This window comes from Camelus ferus, chromosome 7 (genome assembly GCF_009834535.1).
Source record: "Camelus ferus isolate YT-003-E chromosome 7, BCGSAC_Cfer_1.0, whole genome shotgun sequence".
NCBI lineage: Eukaryota > Metazoa > Chordata > Mammalia > Artiodactyla > Camelidae > Camelus > Camelus ferus.
In genome coordinates this window covers 33,518,768-33,538,359 of record NC_045702.1, presented here as the reverse complement: position 1 = coordinate 33,538,359, position 19,592 = coordinate 33,518,768, and the positions used below count along the sequence as shown (strand labels likewise).

At 37.1% G+C, this 19,592-nt stretch overlaps 1 protein-coding gene and 1 long non-coding RNA gene across 4 annotated transcripts in view; one reads left to right on the top strand and one right to left on the bottom strand.

The window, feature by feature from the left end:
- DOCK4 (dedicator of cytokinesis 4) overlaps window positions 1-19,592 on the bottom strand; it is a 405,529-nt gene that overhangs the window by 61,084 nt on the left and 324,853 nt on the right. For all 3 annotated transcript variants that reach the window (XM_032483672.1, XM_032483671.1, XM_032483673.1), the window contains exons 27-30: window positions 18,333-18,427; window positions 8,795-8,870; window positions 6,764-6,864; window positions 5,984-6,042 (exon numbers count right to left, since the gene is read on the bottom strand). In XM_032483672.1, coding sequence (XP_032339563.1) covers window positions 5,984-6,042; window positions 6,764-6,864; window positions 8,795-8,870; window positions 18,333-18,427 — 331 coding nt within the window. The remainder of the gene's footprint in view (window positions 1-5,983; window positions 6,043-6,763; window positions 6,865-8,794; window positions 8,871-18,332; window positions 18,428-19,592) is intronic.
- On the top strand, window positions 692-16,693 carry LOC116664881. The gene is made up of 3 exons (XR_004321384.1): window positions 692-702; window positions 4,297-4,303; window positions 15,027-16,693. It is a non-coding gene; the product is annotated as an uncharacterized LOC116664881 (long non-coding RNA).

Sequence of the window (19,592 nt, the reverse complement as noted above, 5' to 3'; positions counted from 1 at the left end):
ACAAGGTCCTACTGCACAGCACAGGGAACTATATTCAATAGATATAATGAAAAAGAATACGAAAAGGATACATGAGTATGTATATCTGAAGCACTATGCTGTACACCAGAATTTACACAACACTGTATACCAACTATACTTCAATAAAAAAAACTACAGAAATAAAATTAAAAAATCAAAAGGGGAACAGTGATTCCTTAAACTGATCTAAACCCAGCCTATAGTAAAATGTTCCTGATTGTCTTAAAACACGTCAGTTCCAGTTGGTTTCTTTCAATCGTAATCCAAACAAAATCCATACGCTCAATCTTGTAGCCTGATTCTCTACCTACCCTAGAGAAGCCATGCCCACATTTAAGTCAGGAATGTATGAGGATAGCCTTCTTTACTGAAAACACACTTTGGGAACAAAGAAGCCCTGCAACCGGTACAAGGTCTCCACCAAAGAAAATGCAATTCCTATGTAATCTGCAAAGCAAAATCTTGAGCTCCGTATGGCAACAGTGAAATAAACTTCATTTAGATTATTTATTTTCAAGTCATGGATTTAGTATATTTTCCCCATCTCTAATCGTCAGCCGCGTGGTCTTGTTTTGAAGTATTTAGGGCACCTGCTCCTTGGGCTGTTGGCGCTGTATATTTATGCACACGGAGCAGCCTGTTAGGGAAGTATTGATTTTTCTACAGCAATTACAAGACGCTGTGTTTGCAAATGTGGAAGAAAGAGCCTACTTTATATTAGAAAGAATGTTAGTTCTACTAAAAATAGGAAGAAGAAACTTAACCTTGTAGCATGATGAATGGCAAAGGTGGGACAGAGCAATAAGGCTAACATCTTTCTTTGTAGACTATTTTTGCAAATGTAGATAAAAATGTATAAATTTGTGGGGGTGGAATTCATGCCTTTCCGCTCCTTTTTATTGAGGTAACACTGCTTTATAATATTATGTAAGTTTTGTGTGTACAACATTGTATTGCGACTTCTGTATACACAATAGTGTGCCCACCACCTAAAGTTTAGTTTCCATCCATCACCCTACAGTTGACCCCTTCACCCATTTCTCCTCCCTTGCCCTCTTGGTCACAACTAATCCATTCTCTGTATCTCTGTGTTTGTTTTTGTTTGATTTTGTTTGTTCATTTATTTACTTCTAATATTCTACATATGAATGAAATCATACGATATTTATCACTGTCTGCCTTATTTCACTTAGCATAATACCCTCAAGGTTGTCACAAATGGCAAGATTTCATTTTTATGACTGAGTAGAATTCCTTTGTATGTGTACACAACATCTTCTTTATCCGTTCATCTGTTGATGGAAACTTAGGTTGTTTCCATATCTTGTACTATTGTATATAATGAACACAAGGGTGCATATATCTTTTCAAATTAATTTTTTTTGGTATTTTCTGGATAAATACCCAGAAGTAAAACTGTTGAATCACATGGTAGATCTATTCTTAATTTTTTGAAGAATCTCCATACTGTTTTCCATAGTGGCTGCACCAATTTACGTTCCCACCAACAATGTATGAGGGTTCCCTTTCTTTCACATCCTGTTTAGCACTTGTTATTTCTTGTCTTTTTGATAATAGCTATTTGAATGAGCATGAGGTGGTATCTCATTTTTGTTTTGATTAGCATTTCCCTAATAATTAATGATGCTGAACATCTTTTCATGTACCTGTTGGTCATCTGCATGTCCTCTTTGAAAAGATGTCTTCTCAGATCCTCAGCTCATTTTTAAATTTTTTTTTTTTTTTTTTTTTTGCTGTTGTCATTGCTGTTGTTGAGTTGTATGAGTTCTTTATATATTTGGGTATTAACCCCTTACTGGGTATATGCTTTGCAAATATCTTCTCCCAATCAGTACGCTGTCCTTTTGTTCTGTTGATGGTTTCCTTTGCTGTGCAGATGCTTTTTAGTTTTAATGAGGTTCCATTTGTTTATTTTTGCTTTTGTTTCCCTTGCCTAAGTAGACATATCCAGGAAGATATTGCTAAGACTTATGTCAAAGAGTGTAATGCCTACATTTTCTTCTTAAGAGTTTAATGGTTTCAGGTTTTACATTCAAGTCTTTAATCCATTTTTAGTTAATTTTTGTGCATGGTGTAAGTGGGTGATCTAGTTTCATTCTTTTGCATGTGGCTGTACGGCACAGTTTACTCAGCACCATTTAGTGAAAAGACTGTTGTTTCTCCATTTATGTTCTTTGCTCCTTTGTCACAAATTAATTGTCCATATAAGTGTTGGTTTATTTCTGGGCTCTCAATTCTGTTTCATTGACCTGTGTTTCTGTTTTTATGCCCATATCTTGCTGTTTTGATTACTATAGCCTTCCAGTATAATTTGAAGTCAGGGAATGTGATACCTCCAGCTTGGTTCTTTCTCAAGATTATTTTGGCCATTCAGGGTCTTTTGTGGTTCCATACAAATTTTAGGATTGTTTGTTCTACTTCTCTGAAAAATGTCATGGGGATTTTGATAGAAATTTCACTGAATCTACAGACTGCTTTAGGTAATATGGACATTTTAACAATGTTAACAATGCTAATTCTTCCAATCCATGAGCATGGCATAACTTCCCATTTCTTTGTGTCTTCTTCAATTCCTTTCAACAGTGTCTTATAGTTTTCAGTGTACAGGTCTTTTACTTCCTTGGTTAAATTTATTCTGCTAGGTATTTTATCCCCACCACTGCAATGAAACACTTTAAGTCCTTCAACTAATAAAATGAAAATAATGAGGAATAACACATCTAAGAAAAGATGTTCACTTATCACTACTTCATTTACTTCTTAAAAGTATATTTTATCAAAATCACAATGAGGTACCACCTCACATCCATTAGGGTGGCTACCATCAAAAAAACCAGGAAATAACCAGTACTGGCAAGGGTGTGGAGAAATGGGAACACTTGTGCGATGCTAGTGGGAATGGAAAATGGCGCAGTTGCTGTGGAAAACAGTATGGCGGCTCCTCAAAACTTAACAATAGAATTATCATATGATGCATTGCTCACAGGTAAATCTAGGAGATATAATGATCAGATTTGAAAATCCTACAGCTTCATGTTTAAAAGTAGACTAGTCACCAAATTATGCGTGCTCTTTTTACCCTGTCCTCAGCAGAATGCAAAAACCAACTTATTTCTAGCGTATGGTAGAGTTTCCACACTTCTGAAGTAAACACCAATGATCAAAATCTGATTTTAAAATATTGTCCAGTAAAATTTGTTTCTAAATCTGAGCAACTGGAATATTTCAAATGAAAGTGTATTCAGTGACTCTGGGTATTTCCTCTCCTCAATTTATTTTCTAAAACTTAGTGCTTTTTGTATCTAGTGAGGCTCTTTTTCTTTTTTTTTTTTAATTTAAGTACAGTCAGTTACACTGTGTCCATTTCTGGTGTACAGCATAATGTTTTAGTCATATATGAGGCTCTTGACTTATGAAATCATAACAGCTTACCGGCTTTACTAAAACATGGTGAATCTGTCTTTATCAAGCTTTTTCCTGTTCCATATAAATTGGACAAAATATTTCAAATATAAGATTTAAAAACTAAGCTCTTACCAGGCAAGGACATTTTTTTTTCTTGTATCCCCCAAAATAATTTGCACATGCCCAGTGCTATGAACTATATTAAATTGAACCTATTAGCCTGTTCCCTTAAAAATGAAAATCTGAACAAATTCTCCTTTAGCATTTCTAATACTCAATATGACCTATTTATAGGAAAAACAAATTATAACTAATGTATTTTGATATTCTTAAGTAACAAGCTGACTTAGGCTCTGCAAGGGGTATTAAAACAGTGCCCTGAATACTCTATTTTTCTTATCATTTCTGTAAAAATATAAGTTGGAAGAGAGGCTTTAACACTTCTGAACATTCTCCAATTCCAGTTGCCATACAGTAGCAATGACCTTTAAAATTCACCTGATGTTTTGGAAGTCTCAGAGCACAACTCTAGGTAAATAATGCAGACACCAAGGAATTAAGCGAAGATTTACACTCACCCTCTATTTGAACTAATGTCATGCTGGGAATTTGTAGTTGCGTATAATGAGCCTTTTCTAACAGAGTGCTAGAGCTAGTCTTTAGGGCTGGAAGAACAAAGAAAGGGGACACTGTTGTCTAAAGCAGAGCTTTTCAATCTTTAGTCAAGTGCGTAAAAATCACCTGGAGAACCAGTAAAAACTTAGACTGTTGTGCCCCTTCTCAGAGATTCTCAGAGACTCTGTTTCAGTGGGTCTGGGGTGGAGCCAGAGAATGCATATTTCTTATAAGCTTCCGGGTGATGCTAGTCTACTAAGTACCACTGTTCTAAAGAACACTGACATTGTAACACATTGCTGGGATCAGTACACTCCAGAGATTTTTCATATTCTCTAGATTTCTGAAGAAAACAAAGAAGTAATTTAACATGTAACCCAGAGGGGTAGAAAGATTTTTGTTTCAGAGATAAAACAGATAAGAAAAGTTTATGAAGTATACAAGGACATCTTTAAGGAGACGGTTTTATTTAGCAAGCCGTGGGTCATAAGCCTAAGTGCACAGGTAGTCCGGCTTGGAGAAAAATTTACGTGAAAATAACCATACATGGCAATGTCAAGATTTGTCTACAAGAGGTGAACCTGCCATGTTTTCTAACATTCTGTTAGCTCAAATGAATCTGTCCTGGTCTTATCATTTGAGCTCTGACAACAGCCTAAATCACACAGAATTTCAATGCAGCCTTCTTTGGAATTCACCTTGCTAAATTAATGCCAAAGGCAGTAAGGACATTCCAAGGGTCTTGATCTGTTTTTGAAAAACAAAGACACAAAGAATCAATGAAACATCAAGACTGAGAGGAGTGCTCTTCAAATAAGACAAACTGAGGTTAAGTTTGAGCTGAATCTAAAGACTTAAGGACTTCTGACTGGTGTTAGTCAAGTGGAGGTTGCTTTCAAGAAACTAACTCACTTTTTTCCCCCTGAAATTACCAGCAAGCATTAAACACTGGACTCAGTGATATAGAACAGGTTTCCTCAAATTGCCTTGTATATATTGTACATTTGAGGGATATACATATTCTGGTCAAAAATCACTCTGTAATGTGAACTGAAGTATATTGATAATGGTTCTGTTTTCACTTACAGAAAACAAATCCTGCCATCTCCAAGTTGCGCTTGGATGAACCCAAGAGAAAAGATACTTTCAGGTCATTACATATTCAATTCAAATAGGTCTACCACTTTAATAAATCACAAGGGGGGAATTACATTGCAGTAATAGTAACTGAATGCTATAAACTTGCATAATTAACATACCAAGTTAAATAAGTTATGGATCTCTATAAAGAAACCTTAAGTCAATGAGATTTTAACAATTCATTTTCTAAATATTATTCTTTTCTATGCAACCAGGGCTGTGTCATCAATTTGCTGGATAATGTGCTCTATCTGCTGTGGCAGATGAACAAAATAGGGTCTAATAGTTTCTTAGCAATTGCAGATGCTTTTAAATCCTTTGGCTATGTACTATATGATACAGGTCATTGGCTTCAACTTTTTAAGAGCACAGATGCTCAAGCCAATGTTTCATAAAGTTTATTCTAAATTCGTTATGATTCATAGCCTCAGTTCAGAGTTCTAGAAATTCTGGAATTCACAATTCTAAATTCTGGAAGTTTAGCTCATTGCTAGAATTGTGTGTATTACTGGAACAGTGCTAGATTATAAAATTTGTTACTCAGTGATAATAAAACACACAAAAGAAAGGTGATTTTTTTTTTTCATACAGACACCAACGTAAAGAATTAGCTGTGACCTGATTCAGTGCCAAAGTGTCAATTACTCTCTATTGATTTCTTTATTGACTTAGACATTTGGTTTCAAATGCTGTCATTGGTAAATTGTCCTTCTTCATTTGTACACCTAAAAGGACAGTAATGAGCTATAAAATGGAGGTGGCTTCTTTTTCCATTACTTACCCAGGTTTTGCCACATGCTGAAAATTTCACAACCCATTGTTACTCGCATGTCACCATACCTGAAATAGAACAAAAATCAAATCTGATACAAAGTCTCCAGAACAAAGAAGTATCTGTGTCTCTTTAGGATACCATCTATCACTCTGAATTAAAAGGCAGCATGTTTTTAATTAAAGATGGTTAATGTAAATGAGTTTTTATTAAGGTATAATTGACAGAACATGATATTGGTTTCAAGTGTTCAACGTAATGATTTGAATATTTGTATATATTGCAAAATGGTCACCACCCTAAGTCCAGTTAATATCCATCACCATACCCAGTTACAAAATTTTTTCTTCTTTTGATAAAAACTTTCAAGATTTACTCTCCCAGCTACTTTCGAATATGCGGTAGAGTCTTGCTTAACTGTAGTCACCAGGCTGTACACAACATCCCCATGACTTATTCATTTCATAACTGGAAATGTTTGCAGTGTACATGTCTTGATGCCCCTAATTCCAATTCTCATATAAATCCTTTAGTAAAACAGATCTGTCTCATAATTTTTTGCTCCTATAGTAATTTTAAATTCTGAAAGACTGCAGACAAAAATGTTTAAATAAGTTCAAAACAATGAAATTTCCAGAAAAGACTGCTTGTCCTCTTGGGTCAATGTCTCTCAACGATGATTTCTAGTTACAGAAATCTGATTTATAAATCATTTGAACTAAATACCCTTTAAAAGGGACAACTTTTGATTTGCCTCTTATTCCCACCTGATTATGCACTGGTACTTACTTTTCTAACACTTTTTTCTTTTTGGAAGGTGTGAACATCTCTAACTGCAGACACAGCTGGTTTATAAAGATGACCGCAAGGTAAAAGTAGGAATCCCAGATCTAAAACAAGAACAAGACATTTAAATACCACGGGGTTACAAAAATATCTACTGGTGAAACGACATGATTTCTTGGATTTGCTTCAGAAGTGTTGAGTGGATGGAGGTATAGTTGCAATAAGATTAGCCATGAGTTGGTAACAGTTGAAGCTGGATGTGCGTATGTGGGAATATTCATCATACTATTCTCTACACTTTTATACATGCTTGAAACTTTCTATAACAAAGAAGAAGCTAACTAACCAGATAAATACTATATTTTTATATTGCTTCAGTGCTGTATCCCAAGTTTCATGAGCTCTCTGGTAGATGTTAAAATGGTAGATGTTTTGTTTCTCTTGTAACATTTCTGTGTGTCTCCAAGGAGGCTGAGGTATAAATTGGATTACTTAATTCCTGTGTTATTTCATGTTTGGAACCCCTTTTAATGTAGAACAAAAAAAGAGACTCATGCATGCTTTTGAATATGGTAATTGCTTTAAATCCAGAGAGTATATAAAAATTCCCTACCCAGACAAATATTCTAAGTTCTCTTATACCAAAAATGGCATCAGAAAGAGATCAGAATAAGATCCCCAGAAATAAATGTAACCAAAAGCATGAAGGACATAATGGAAGAAAACTACTTTTCTATTGACACCACGTAAAATTAAAGATAAATAGGAGAAACATTATAAAGAATTAACATCTTTTATACATAAAGAGCACTCACAAATAAAAAAGAGTATGATAAAACTCCAAGCAAAACAATAAAAGTCAAGAACAGATACCTCACAAAACTGAATTTTAGTCAATAACTAGTCAGTAACTAATAATTAGTGACTAATGAACAATTAATAACATAACTAGTAAGAAATGTAAATTAAAACAAAAAAATTGTTCCCTTTATCAAAATATCAAAAAAAGTTGTCTCTCCTAGTGTCGGTATACGTATAGACAATCAAATATAATTGGCACAACTTTTAACTCAGCATTTCCACTTACAAATATTTACCCAAAGAAATAACTAGAGTTATTTTTTTAATTTTGCAAGAATATTCATAAAAAGAATAATCTATCAGAATAAAGTAGTAGACACAATTCAAATATTAAAAAGTAGAGCTCTGATTATGAAATTTTGATACATTGATTACTGTACGGTAAAAAGACATATTACATAACCATCAAAATTCCATTGGTTTCTATTGTACTTTTTTTGTATTTCCTCATTATTCAATAAACAAATTTTTATTTAAAATTAAATGTTTAATATAAAAGATGTTACTTTGAAAAAGGATAAGAAAACAAGATGTCAAAAAGATAAAGGACCATTAAGAAGGGAAACCAAGGTAGGCACTGCCCATCTTTATTTACAAGTTATCATATCCCATTTAAAAAATAGCATATCAAGAATTCTTAGAGACCCAGGCATATCACATTATATCACTGACTTACAGAGAGATCTGCCTTAAAGAATCTTACTCATCTTTCATTTTTTTGCTTTTAATTAATTCATTCTAAAAATTGGGAAGATGAAGTAAAGGAACTAAAGGGTTTACTTTGTAAATACGTTCATCACATAAACTCTATTTTAAAAGCTGCCTTAAAAACATTATGTTCTAAGTTCTTTTTGTCATGTGTGGGGATCAAAAAGAAAAGAATAAGAATTAAAATTTACAGTAACAATAAAGAACTCTCTCTCCTCTTAAGCATTATGATTTCCATCAGGTTGATAAGCTTACTTACACTCCTAACTTGTTCACAAATATAATGAAAAACTCTTCTAATATTATTCATAATTAACACCAATATGGTCCAAGATTAATTTGAAGTAACTGGAGTAAATTTATTCTCCTATTATTAAGAGATAGAAAATACAAAAGGTAAATTTCCAGGAGAACCGCATGAAACCTTTCAGCCCAAGCAGTATAGTCATCTAAATGGATACTTACTTTATAATCAAAGTTTTCATTTAAGAAGTTCTTACGAAGAGCATCTGACAGGTACAGAACTGTTGTAATAATAACGCTAGTGATAAAAAAAAGAATACATTTTAGGTTGGAAACCTCATGCTACTGAAAATCATTTATTAGATAAAAATCAAGACAACTAAGATAAAAAAACCTCCTTCAGTAAGCTTATGAAACAATATTAGGTAATTTATACTCAAAATAAAAAAGAAAACAGATGCCCAGCAAAAAAGGGAAAATAAATCTATCACTAAAATGATGAAATGATACACAGAAAAATCTATGAAGTCATATGACTGAGAATTATATTAATATCTTGATGTTTCATAGTTTTTAAATTTTCTAAACAAAGCAAAAACAATTTAATATAAATATAATATTCCATATTTGATTAACACGGGGGAAAAAATCAAACTTTTACAAAATAGAAAAAGAAATGAAGTCCAAAAGATGAAATGGATAGGATAAACTGACAGAATATATGGAATTTTTATTAGCTGTCTTCTCTCTGCTCTCCGCCATTTAAGGTGTCAGGGGGCATGCAACAATTACAGACTGTGAAATTGTCTGTGACCCAGTACTAGGCAGTGTGAAACTGACAGTGAGTGTTATAGCAATTCAGAGAATGGGGCATCTCAGGGCTGGAGAAATTAGAGAAAGCCTGACAGAGGGGGCATATACAGCCATATGCATTTAACATGAAACAAAACAAGACACCCCACCAATCTCACATCTTGGTTATCCTACTGGTAAAATACCGATTAGAAGAATATTTACTAATGAGAAGAATATTTATATATATATGTTCATGATTATTACCCACTGGAAAACTCACTATTATAATCTTGTGGGGCAGGGGAGCATTAATGAGGCTAGGGAGTTGGATGGTTGAATGTGCAAGCTCATGTTAGGAAAAGGAAAGAGAAGAAAACCATCATTTTCGTGGGCACTTGTTCTACTATGAACAAGCACTGTGTTACATTTGCATGTGTTCAAAATGTCATTTACATCTTCCAATGAATATTCCTATGAAAGTTAAGTATAAGTAAAGCCTATGAGACTGAGAAGTCTGATGGTTTCTTCCACCCCCCCCCCCAAAACTGGCAGATATCAACAGTGAACTTCATATCAAAGGGACAAATCACCTGCAGATAAACATATAAAGAGGCAATTTTCCATAAACACTGGTGAAATCAATGATGATAACTGAACAAATTCCCAAAGTAGTTACTTCAAATCTTCCTTTAAGAAACTAAGGCTCAACGATCAGAAAATGGAATGCTACTAGGCAAGGATGGGGTTCTTTGCTCAACATCTAGTAGAAGATGGTTGGACTTCTAAGCCTGAAGAAGAAAATTTTACATCCTTAACAAATATTCTGCTTTGACATTCAATGGAGAACACACACAGTCCCACTATAGCTCAGTTTTACATTGAAAAAACTACCTTTTGAAAACAAAACAACTACCTTTTGGCCCACAACTATAGCTTGGATTGTTGTTCAGAAACATGTTAGTGAAACATGATGTACCTGGGATTTGAGCTTTGGCCCCAATGTCTTGGAAAGGAGCCAACAAACTCAATCTGCCAAGAGAGAAAGGTCATTCTATTTATTTATATGCTGGGTCCCAAACACGCAAAGAAAATTCATGGCTTCTTGAACTGTGCTTGGTGGTAAACAACATGGAGTCTCTCTGGCTTTACAAAGGACCAGTGAGTCCTACTAGAATCACTTGGGAGCTTTAAAAACACAGATGTCTGAATCACACCCCCTGAGAATTAATAACTGGGCTGGGGTACAACCTGGACATCAGGGTTGGTAAAGCTCCCAGGCGGTTCTTAGGCACACCCAGGGCCAAGAACCATGGTCCAGACAAACTTTGTAAAAGTTAGACACACTTTAATGGGTACATGGTGATCTAGTTAAAAAAGATGCAGGTTGTGATTCAGCAGGCCTGGGATGGGGCCTGAGGTTCTGCATGTCTAACAAGCTCCAGGAGATACTCACGCTGTCGATTCACAACCCACCCTTTCAAGAGCAAGGTTCTAGAGAGATCAGAGTCAGAAACACATTCCAACAAATTCCACTTCACTTTCTCCTGGCTTCTAGAATTTTAGGCTGATGACTACTAAGGTTCTTTAATGGGCCAGACAACCTTGATCTACATGGAACACCTCATCCTTTTATCAAGGCTGCTCAATCATCAGGCACAGAGCATTTTCAGGAACTTTGGAAAACACTGAGACCTGAAAAAGTGTTACCGAATCAAAAATTGAAATTAAAAGTAAAAACTAAAAGTGGTTCATTACATGTGTGCAGACTGCAACATTATCATTTTCACTAATTGTCCAATTTAATATTCATGCTACTTCTATTATATTAAAAAATAGAGGTTACTTTTTATAATTTCACAAGAATTCCTAAAGACACAAAAATGGGGAGAGATCACATCCAACTGGAATTAAATTATTTACTCCATAGGCCAGTAATTTAAAAAGCCAAATGTAAAAATTGCTTTTCACTTTGGCCTGTGGCATGTGGGCCTATTTAATATGTTTGATATAATGAGGGGTAAGACCTCCAAAAATAAGACTTCCCAGGGTGAGAAAGATCTTAAAATGACTCTACCTCAATTGCTTTTCATTTATGCTTGTAACATTCAGCCCAAGTCACAGAGGCAGCTCGCAAAGCTTTTTATGTCTCAGCACTAAGACAGTTCCCTGGCACACAGGTCCCCAAGACAGCTAAAGGCATAGATACATTATTGCTCCTTTGTTGTAGTGGATACCTGTAGCGTTTAGGGACCTTTCTATATCTGTTCCGATTTATCCAAAATCATGTGGTTCCTTTGATTTTATTCTTTTACTCATGACTGAGTTTCCGAATATGAGGACATTTCAAATCTCAGTGCTCCACTTCAACAGCCAAGAAAGGTTTGTAATCTGTTACTACAAATGGTCAAATTACTGATGTCTGCCATAGAAATGCAGGCATAAGGATCACTTTTGACAACCATAATCTATGGCTCAGCAGGATAAAACGTATACATAAAAGAGAAACGGGTGCACAGGAAATCTAAGCTATTTCTTCCAGTTTTCCAGTTGCCACTTCATTCTGGCATTTAGAAAGTATTTTTCAAGCAATGCTATCACCCCCCTGTACAGACTTCATCTCCTGTAAAGCATCCTTTTGAAAACTATTCCAAACTGATAATCTGCTCAAGCAAAAGCCCATCTCCATGAATTATACATGGACTGAGAGAAGCACCTTTTGAATGAACTAGGCATCAGCAAGGCTGATGTGTGTGCGCTGAAAAACAAAGATCTACATCTGGGGTACAGCTTCCCTACAACCTGGTAGGTAAAATGGGCAGAAGAGATTACCACAAAGGCATTTAGGACAGATGAAGATCCTAGGGAGCCATCAAGGAAACTGATTGAAGCTAGTGGTTCTCAAATTTCAGTGCATGAGAAGGACCTGAGGAATCAGAAGACTTCAGGGCTTCACCAGTGCCAATGGCTCGGTAAGATGGCGCTGGGGTCCAGCCAGGTGATTCTGATGTGCTCGTTCACTTCAAGGACAGGTGTTACAGATCAGAGAGAAGACAGACAAGGGTTGGACCCTGGAGAGCAATGACATATGGGGAATCTGGCCTTGTTAAACACTGCATCACCAAGGGCCCAGCCCAGTATGTGTTTGCTGAATGACTGTAGCCTCAAAACTGTATTTACATCTATGCCTCGTGATAATTATTTGCTGTACTAGGTAATTCTAAAATGTGTAGCTTGCAAAATTTTTTATACTTTTTAAAAATAAATATTTTGAAGAAGAGACTGATATTAGACCCTCTCCAAGGCTGATGGAGAAAGGCACTCCAACTGGAGGCCATGGTATCAGCTAAAACAGGGAAGCAAGAAAAGGAGTGATTCTGCTTTTAGTCAAGGAAGTAGGCAATGGGGGTGAGGTAAAAAGAACGAACAAAGATTGAAATTGAAGGATTTTTAAAAAAATCCCCTGACTTCCTCCTCTAGGCAGTATTGGTAGAAAATTGCTCACGTGGCAACAGCCTCAGTTTTTTTGGATCTACTAGGCTTAAACCCTAATGTATTCATTGCCTTTCCTCGTGTATTCACTTTCTCTACCAGCTCCTCACAGCTCACCAGGAGATGCAGTGGGCAAGCAATTCTTGTATAAATATTTGCTATTAACTATTGAAAGTTTGGCACATTCATCTTATTAACATATAGTTTTGATAAAAATCACTATCTTTCCTCTCCCTGGACAGTAAAAACATTTAAAGATAATTACCCCGATAGAAAAACACCATCAATAAATAAGCAATAGTAGGTGCGTCCTGGGTGCTCAACAGCTTAGCTACTCTAACACCCAACTCTTCATGGTCAGTATCACATGCTCTGTCTTCCTGTTACTGTGGATCAACAATCGACTCTCCTAGCTGAGGCTAAGCTCCATGTGTGCGTTAGATCAGTGCTTCTCTAGACGTGGTAAGCTTCCTTCATTGAGAAAGTCTTACCACAAGAAAACAATGTCAGCCGAACCATACTGCATGCTTATGCAGCTGATTTAATTTCCAATGCAAGGTGATGATGGACAGTTAACAGAATAGAAAAGCTGTTTTCAGACAGACACAATGAGAAACACTGCACTTGATCTCATCCCTACTTCTGTACCCAAGGACAATGCATCTTCATAGATGCCTATTTGCTTTGGCACAATCAATATTTCTTTTTTCTGGCCCCTCCTATCAGGAAACTAACATGCATAACATTCCATTTAAAAAAAAAAAAAAAAAACGAGTCGTAGTCCTTATATCTCCTTCCAGATATAGCCCCATTTCTCTGATCCTTTTTACAGCAAACTTTTCTAAAGAGCTGCTTATAATTACTGCTTTCACTTTGTCGATTCCCATCTGTTCCTGAATTCACTCTAGTAAGACTTTCATCACCACTGCACTGCAACAGCACTTGTCAAGGTCACCAGTATTGATACCACACTGCCAAATCCCAGGGATGACTGCCAGCCCTCATCCTCTACCCTCCCAGCAGCTCCTGATCCTCCCTCCTTCATGAAATAGTTTCTTCACACGATATTATACCCTTCTGGTTCTCATCTTAGATCACAGGCTGCTCCTTTTCAGTCTCCTTTGCTGGATGCTTCTTGACATCCTGACCTTTGAAAGGTTGGCATGTTCCAGGGCCCAGTCTTAGGGACTCTTCTTTTTTCAACTTATACTTCCTTTCAGGGCACTTTCATTCAGTTCCATGGCTTCAAATACTGCCCAATGCTGATGACCCTCAAATTTGTATCTCTAGCCTTGACCTCTTCTCTGAGATCCATACGAGCTCCATCTAGCTTCTTCTCCTACATCTCCTCTGGTGTATCTAACGGCATCTCAAACTTCCCTAATGCTGCTCCTCTCTCTGAATCTTCCATCTAAGTGAATAGTACCACCATGTGCCCTTCTGTTCAGGCCAAAATTCTAAGAGCTATCTTCATTTTTTTTTCTCTCCAACCCACATCCAATCAGTCGGAAGTCTTGCTACCTCTGTGTTCAAAATTAATCTTCTTACTACATTCATTGCTACCTACCTGTTCAAGCCATCATCATTTCTTACCTGGATTGCTGTATTAAGCTCCTAACTAGTCCTTTCTGGTTTCTTTTTGTCTCTCTGTTCCCTAATATTTGGATCCTGTCTTCCTCTTCCAACTTCATTTTTACTGGTTCCTTCCCTCTTCATATTTCAGCCACATAAACAGTCTTTCAGATCCTTAAATGTGCCACATTCACTCTGACCACAGGGCCTTTGTATATGCTATTCTTGATGATAAGAATATTCTTCCTTTGTTGTTAACTCCTGCTTTAGCTTTCAGCTCTAGTTTCACTCCTTCATTAAAAAAAAAGAAGAAGTAGAAGAAAAAACCACACTTTTCTATCCCAGTCCAGAACAAAGTTCCTTTCATACCCTCTCTGAGAGAACTGCAATCTTTATCTTTATAGCATTTATTTTCCCTTAGGCACCGGAATATATTTGTTGAATGGATGGGTCAATGAATGAATGGATGACCCCCCCTAAGAATCTTTAATTCCATAAACCACTTATTTGCTATAGATCTCACTTGAAGGCTAAACTGATGAAGGTAAAACTCAACTAAATAATCCAGTGTTTGGTGGGAAAAAAAACACAAAAGAAGTACGATATGTTTGCAGCCAACATGTACACAAAATAAACAAAATAAGGGCCTGAAATTTCAACTGCAGGGCCAAGGAGTTTTTACTTTCCTCGGTAAGCAAGTCTGTTATGAGATTTATCTCCATGAAAATATGTACAAACCTGTGACTTTATTTTTATACTGTATTTTGCAGTGTGTATGGGAAGGGGGGTGGAGAGAAGCTTGTCTCAAAGCGTCCTGTATTTTTGGTACTTAATTTTCATCTCCCTTATGTTCCTTCTTTCTCAGATTGAGCAGTTGTCCTCATCAGAAACATCTACCAAGTGGGCAGGCATAATATAGCTTTGTAAGCAAGCAGAATTCATGTTTCTCATCCTCGTGAAATTTAGCCTGGCCACACTTACTACATTACACAATATTAGATTTTCTGGTGGAAATAAACAAAAGATCACCATACTAAGCACCAAGTGTCTAGGCACAGCTTGTGGCAGGACTTCACATAAAGCAGGGAAGCTACAGGATTTGAGACAGCACAGTTTACGGATGAAAGTTAACTGACTTTTTAACTGACTTAAAAATGCAGAAAGAAAGGACCAACACATAAAAGACAGACATTTTGTGGGACAAGCCATCCAGTTGAATTCAGGCATAAGGCAATGGTGACTTCTCTATCAGTTACGATCAGTTTGACATGTATTATGTATACGAGTGGGTAGAGAAAGTGGGAGTTTGGGTTAAAATGCCTTTTTGAGGGGTCCTTACCAAACTTTTGTCTAAGAAAGTTAGCGTCATGGAAGACAAGGTAGTCAGCCTCAGAGACCCAGATCTAGCACCTGTATCAATTGCTTTGATACAATTTAGCAAAGTGTGAATTTTTTCTTTCTGGTTGATGCTCTTTAACATATTTAAAATATCTTTAACATTTTTCAGAAATTGATTTTTCTACCAATATTACTGAAGTTTGTATTTTTTTTTTTTTTTTACAGATAAGGCACCAATAGTTGAAGGCTTATTTCTGAATTACACTGCATTGATAACAAGCAAAATTCCATATGTTCTCAGAATTTGAGTGGGAAATGGCTATGACAGTTGAATGAGGAGAGGAGAGGAGAGGGGCTTGGAGCAGGAAAGAGCAGGTGGTCTGTTCCAATTTGGCAGGTGTTTCACCAGGCCCTGGGGTCCTGTCTATGAATCAGGCTGGACTCGCCCCTGCCAGCCACCACACTGGAAAAGTAGTTCCAGATTCCTATCAGCACTGACTTGGGGGGCAATGGAATGATATTACTGCATTTTGCAAAAGCATATGGCCTTTTTCTTGGGTTTGCTCTGGGACCCATCTTCTGCCGAAATGCATTACACAGAGCTCATCTCTAACAAAATCACGTTCCTATGTGGCTAACATTACAGATGAAAATCTTGAACATCATGTGTTTACTCAAACACAGAATCTAGACTTCCAAGTCTGCTTCATGGTCACATGAAGCCTTCATAAATGGAGTGGAGATTTTTAGGTGGGGCAGAGGGAGATGACATTTAATATCAAAAGCCAGACGGTTGTCACGGTTTTCAGGAGCTCAAGTGCAGCCTATGTACGTAAGGAACAAAATGTCAAATTTACTTTCAGTTTGAGTTTCTGCCACTGAAAATTCAAATTCAAGTCAAAATATCCCCCTCTGCACACAGGGCAGACAGAGGGACCAAATGATGATGCTGTGTGATGGTGATGTCAGCGGCCTGGACCCCTTCCTGCCTGGCTCCCTGGATCAGTTCATAGCCCTTTCCCAGTACCCAGAATGTTTGATCTTTGGGAATAGGGCCAGATATAGGACCAACGGCTCCCACTTAAATCTGTAGCATCTGGACATCCAGATGAAGAGCGAGTTAATTCTACTCACAGATATCAAACTAAATATGCTAAACTCTAAAGACAGCTATTTTAGGAGTCTCAATTAGTCTTCAAAATGGAAAAGCTGTTTCTGTACTTATGTAAAATATAATATGCCATATTATACTATTTGTTACTTCACAAAGTTTTTAACACATCATTTTAACACCTCCACGTCTATAAATGCATACTGCGGCAGAAGCCGTATTAGGCACATGTAATCAAAATCAAGCCCTGTTTTCCTCGGGCTCTTACCACCATCATATCTGGGCATCTGGGGAGGGTACACAGTGTCCTCAGCCTATAAATAGATGCCTGGAAAAGCCAACCTTCACCCTGAACATGAGGATGTTGGGGATTGGAGAAGAGGAAGGAGAGGCAGGTAAATGTGGGTGTGACACAAAGAATGCTTATGAAATGGGGTAAATTACAAGTGTGGAAGTAAAGATCAGGCCACTTTCCTAAAAAACTTCACCTTCATTCTGTGATCTCAGGATCAGATCTCAGACCAGAAGTGTGAGAGCAGATAAGTCCATGACACCGTGCTTTCCAGGAACAGGTTACTCTGACTGTCCCTACTCGCCTTTCCTGGCCCCTATTCATTCAAGTATTGACCTCAGATCATTTTGCTTTTTTCTGGTTATGTTTAATACAAGTTAATTTTATCACCTCCCAGAGATTTACTTTTACATCAATAACTTCCCAAATGTCTGTAACTAGTTCTGAACTTCCTTCAAAGGACTCTTTTCAACCTTCTGCTGGCCATATCACTTAGATGTATAAAAGGAACTTCAATCTTCCCATGTCCAACTCAGGGGTCATATCTTATTCCCAGTGCTTGGCACATGGTAGATACTTACTGTATTCTCCTCAGTTAAAATGAATTCAGAAAGATCAGAAATGACTGAAGTGTCCAGCAACAGGGCTGGTTAGATAGACTATGGTACCTCTAATCAATGGAATATCATATAGCTACAAAAAGAAAAAAAACCACAAATGAATGAGGGGCTTCTAGGTACTAATATGGAAAGATGGCCAGGATTTTTAAATGAAAGAGCAACGTTCAGGACACTGTACCTGTCTGGCTACCAGCTCGGTTCTGCATGAAGGAACGATGGAAGGACACCCAAGAAGCTAATAAAAGTGGTGACTGCAGGCTGGGAGTAGAGGCTAAATAGGGTAGGTGGGAGGGTGGGAGTGGGACTTCTTAAGGCAAACTCTGTTACACTGTTAGATTTTTGAACAATGTTAATATATCACCTATTTAAAACAAACAGTAATAATTGGGGGGGAAATGGGTAAGAGAATTTAATTCTGAGGCAGAGAAAAAGAACCCCAGGACTTGAAGGTTTCAAACTTGAGATCAAAGTGAAAAGATCATTCTGCACTCTCCTCTCTCCCAATGCAAAGAGCTGCCATTATTCCCAGTGTAAATGTCTTACTTGTTAGCCACCAAGCGCATGACAGTCCAGTCCTTCGGAAACATCTCTGGGCGTATCAATATTCGGAACACAGTAAATACCTGCAGCAGGAAATCCTTGGATAAACAGGAAAGAGACCATGTTACTGAGTTCCTGTAACTGTACACACACACACACACACACACACACACACACACTGCTATTGTTACCATTTCCAAAGCAGTTCCAGAGAAGGGCGCCATCCAGGAGAAGGGTTTACCCAGGAGAAGGAATCACCACCAGTCCCACCTCAGCATGCAGCTGGTGCGCTACCCTTCCCAAATGTTCCTTTTTCTTTCTCTTTCTCATGCACAGTGGAAATGACTTTTCAATTTTCTTCACAAGCTCTAAGAATTTGGGTTTTAGAAATAAAGTGGAAAACTAGTAACAGAAGATTAGCAGGGAAACATATTTTCTTTCTTCTGTTACAGTGCCCTAAACTTCAGAACTTTTTGACTCAAGAGAACTGTAAATGGTCCTGGTTCAATTCTGCTCTCCTTGAAGGGGGTGTCAGAATGTAGAAAGTTATGTTTGTTAAAAAGCATCTCAAGCCAAAACCTATTATTTCTCAGAGGCCATTCTGACGATGTGGTAATGATGGGATGCACGCAGGTTTGTAGAATCTGAGTACCCTACGCAGAAGAAATAGAAAAAAAATGATGTGTGCTAAGCTGAGCCCAGTGACAAGTCCTTAGAAGCTAAGAGAGTGGCATTTGTCACAGAGATGCCATATCAGAGGGCAGTGGTATTTACTGAGATGTTATCCTGGAAACACTCTTCTTCAAACATGACAAGAGACAGACCCAAAGTGCTGGAGCACATTCTGCATCACGAGGAAGCAAGCAGATAACAGACCACAGGTAATGAATGAAACAGAGCTTGTCCTACACAAAATGAGACAGGCTCAATCTAGCTTTAATTTAAGTTTATTAACTAGAACACTTAAAGATCTGTTGCTAACCTGAAATGCTGCTAGGAAAACAGATCTAACAATCTGATTGAAGGCAACCGTATGGTGTTGCTTAGGAAAAAATTTTAAAAACACCCCAAACACAAGAGTTTTATTTATCTAACTCAGCAACACATTATGTTAGACACGTAAGCTGTTTGAATATAACATTATGATTGTCACTCATACCATCAGAAGACAGAAAGGATCTAAAAACTAAGAAACACGTGGGAGCTGTGTGTGCATGCACATTTATATATTCTAACAGCTTTGATCAAACCCATAAATATTTT